Source organism: Hydra viridissima, unplaced genomic scaffold (genome assembly GCF_058129835.1).
Source record: "Hydra viridissima isolate aposymbiotic clone 2 unplaced genomic scaffold, HvirCarnegie_v1 scaffold_10, whole genome shotgun sequence".
Classification (NCBI taxonomy): domain Eukaryota; kingdom Metazoa; phylum Cnidaria; class Hydrozoa; order Anthoathecata; family Hydridae; genus Hydra; species Hydra viridissima.
In genome coordinates, this window is record NW_028324309.1 from 874,199 (window position 1) to 878,073 (window position 3,875).

The 3,875-nt window shown below is 30.4% G+C and overlaps 1 protein-coding gene across 1 annotated transcript; it reads left to right on the plus strand.

Moving 5' to 3' along the window:
• Window positions 1-2,253: 2,253 nt before the first annotated feature.
• LOC149882515 (uncharacterized) lies at window positions 2,254-3,066 on the plus strand. Its single transcript, XM_090100874.1, has one exon. The coding sequence runs from the start codon at window positions 2,327-2,329 to the stop codon at window positions 2,855-2,857; it is 531 nt and encodes a 176-aa protein (XP_089957000.1). The 5' UTR covers window positions 2,254-2,326; the 3' UTR covers window positions 2,858-3,066.
• Window positions 3,067-3,875: the final 809 nt, after the last annotated feature.

The following is a 3,875-nucleotide window of genomic DNA, read 5'->3' on the forward strand; positions in this document are numbered from 1 at the left end:
ACTACTATCCCCTCAACATGACCATGGTTTTATAAAAAAAATTGTTCAGAAAGCACAAATATTATACACGATTTTTTTTTTTTTTTTTTAACTGTGGGACTGTTTCCTCATATTGTGGCAAAATCGCTCCGCAATATTTGTACTTCGACAAAAATCTATTTAAAATATTCACCACAAACGGCAGTGAGATGATGATAACAGATTTATGAAAGTTAACCTTATGTTATCGTCAAACTTCGTTTCAATCAACTTTACAAAGAAAAATAAGAATGCCACAAGTTCAAAGAGTGACACGATAGTTTCAATTAACAACAATAAACAGCATATCGTATTTAAAAGTTCCAACAACCAATAGAATTATATTTAAAAGTTCCAACAACCAATAGAATTATATTTAAAAGTTCCAATAACCAATAGAATTATATTTAAAAGTTCCAATAACCAATAGAATTATATTTAAAAGTTCCAATAACCAAAAGAATTTAGGCAGCAATTATGATCAATCAGTAGTTAGTAGATAATAATATAAAAAGTAATAAATATTACAGATCATATTTATTATAAAAATAATAAAAATTACCTCTTTTACTCGCAATATCAAGTGGCGAAATTGCCCCGGTCTACCCTCTTTCTTATATTTTCGTTTTAGGACATTTCTTATTATTGATTATCTATTATCATTTCTAAATATATTCCACGCAAAATATTCCAATCACTGAAAAACGATATATTATTTTCTGTTATACTATACTGCTGTATTAAAAAAGAGTCTGAACAAAAAAAAAACACTCTTTATAAAAAAATGATTATTATAAAATCTCTTTGGCCACATTGAATAGAAATTTGTAATCTTTCCATTTTTCAGTATAAATTATTGCAAGTAATTATAGACGAAATTATGAAAACCCATGCAGTATTGAAGATGCAAGGGACAAACAGTTGCAATTCGCAAGATTTCAATGTTTTTTTTTCTGCAGCTGGTTCTTTCATTATTATAATGCAGCTTACTCTTTATTATGGCAGCAGATGTAGCTGCTATTTCACAACTGTTAAAAATGAGATTTTGAAATTTCCATCAAAGAGTAACGCAAAAAAAAAAAAAAAAAAAAGGGTTTGACGGGCCATTTTTTCTCACTAAAATAAGAACTGATTTTTTAATTCAACACGAGCCACACAAAATAATTTGATAATAAGTTTATTTTACTAAGAAAACGTTGTAACAATTTTTTTTTTTTCTTTTTTTTTCTTTTTTAATTTTTCAACGTTTTGTTGGCATTACGCGGCATTAAACTTCTTTGGTATGACCAATCATAGCAACCGACTATTTGTTTGCGCGAATATTTCTCAAAAATGAATGCACGTTCGATTTTAGCGGACGAATTCTTGCCTTAGAAGTTCATCAAGATTTCACCCCCCATAGGCGCGAATGTCGTCTTTAAAACGAGAGTAAAATTACGTATACTTTTGCGGGTTTTTAAAATAATTTTATATCTACTCTGCTGTTACGAATCGAATGTCTAAGGAAACTTTACAATAAACAGTCGCGCAAATAAATAGTTCATAAAGTGCCAACAATTAGCATGACCGATTGACGTTACTTTAAACGGTAAATTTTTTTGTTTATTTTTAGTTAAAAAACAAATATCAATATATATTTTTAGCCGCGTTTAAGATTTCTCAACAATGTTGATGTACTTTAGACGCAAGGTTTCTTTCACAGCATATTAAATGCATTCAAAATTTTTACTACATTTGTTTCTGTAAAAGGTTTGTATGCATTGTAGGCATTAAGACGTTCGTTGTTTCATGTCATTTTATATTTCCAAATCTGAACTCAAAATATTCCTTTAGAAAGTTTTGTATTTTAAACGAAAACACTGAAGTCAGTTTCAACCTTCTACGTCAAACGCCACGATATTCTACAATTAAATCTTTTTTTTGTCTGTCAAAGTCTAAGTTTTTTCAGTTTAAAACTAAAAACAAGTTTCGAGGAAAAAATCCCTAGGATAGACGAGGGGCGGATGGAATTAATAAGACAATGAATTAAAATTTAATAACCAGTACCTATTTTAAAAAATCATATGAAAAAAAAACACTGCCGATTTAAGATTTTTACATGTTTAAATTTTTAACTTTAAAATACGTTTATCGCTCTCCGCAATAACGCAAAAAAACAGCAGATTGCTATGAATAAACCGCTAATGTTCATCAAAAAACCGCCAAATGTTCTTTTTTTTTTAAAAAACTAAAAAATTGCGGCATCTAAAAAACTAAAAGAATTAACAAACCTCACAAATTATTACGCTTTATCATAAAAAATAAGAAAATGCAGTATGAACTTTCCGCTAAACTGCCGGTCCGTATTAACTGCATGGTAGTTGACGAAAGTAATTCAAGCGAAATCGCTTTCAACTGGTACACAAAAAACTTTCATCGCCCAGAAGACACTTTGCTACTTATCTGTATTCATCGTATGCCAAAAGTTCCAGCATTTGAGATGCTAACTGGACTTTTCTTGAAATACAGTACCAAATTACGGGAAAGTGTAAAAGCCAGCAAGCAAAAGTGCATAAAAACAATTGAGAAATTTGAAGATTTTTGCAGCGCACAAAGTATTAAGTATAAAACGATCATCGAAGACAGTTATCATTCTCCTGGGCTCATGATTTGCGACTTAGCGAAAAACAATGCAGCAGATATAATTGTGATGGGTCAACGAAGAATAACGGGGATAAGTGAAGCTATATTTGGTAGTATCAGCGACCATGTAGTTCATAACTCGCATATTCCAGTATTTGTCGTAACCCATTACTGTTCAGAAACTGATGCAGAGAACGAGGAGCGTGATACTAAATGAGATTTTCATGTTACAAATTTTTTTCTTTTTCAACGCTTTTTAAATCTTAATTATAATATTTTTAACGTGAATTTCAACATTTTCTTTTTTTAAATTCGGTGAAAATTATGTTTCAATAAATTTTTGCCTTGATTATAGCGAAAATATTTACTTTTTCTTAAATATTTACAGAACTCGAAAAAATTTTCAAAAAAATCTTTTTTTTACATGAGTTTTTTAGGCAACATTTTATACAGCTCCTCGCTTAGAAGAAGTTTCCGATTGAAAACCAACGGGCAAAAACTTGAAAACTAACGGCAGAATCTCAAAAACAAAAATGGCGCGACGGTTGAATTGCATTGCAGTCGACGAGAGTGACACAAGTGAACACGCGTTTCAATGGTACTGCCAAAACTTTCACCGAAACGACGATAAAGTAATAATCTTGCACGTTCGCATTCATTCACAAAGACCGACTATTTTTTCGGGAATTCTCTACGGTAATTATTCCTTAACAGAAGAAAGTCGACTTTTATTTGAACAAAACATAGATAAAAGCAGAATGATTATTTTAAAGTATAAAGAACTCTGCGAAAAACAGAAAATTGACTTTGAAATTGTGATGGTAGATAATTATTTCTCGCCCGGTTACGTGATATGCGATGAAACGAAAAAACGTGACGTTAATATAATTATTTTGAGTCAAAGGGGAACCGGAACGTTCACCCGCTTTTTATTAGGCAGCACCAGTGACTATGTTATACATCATTCGAAAATTCCTGTGCTGATTATTCCTCCCCCAGAAAATCCAGTCCTTACAGAAAAGACTGAATAATAATTATTATTATAGTCTTAATAATTATTATAGTCAGAAAAGACTGAATTATTATTATATTGATTCTTTGTATAATTTTAAATAATATACGAACATCACAGAACAAAATGATTTGATGGAGTGTTTTTTTAATCGCTTAATTTTGTGATTTTTTATATGGGTAACACATGACAGATAATTAGATGCTATTGACGCGTATTTATC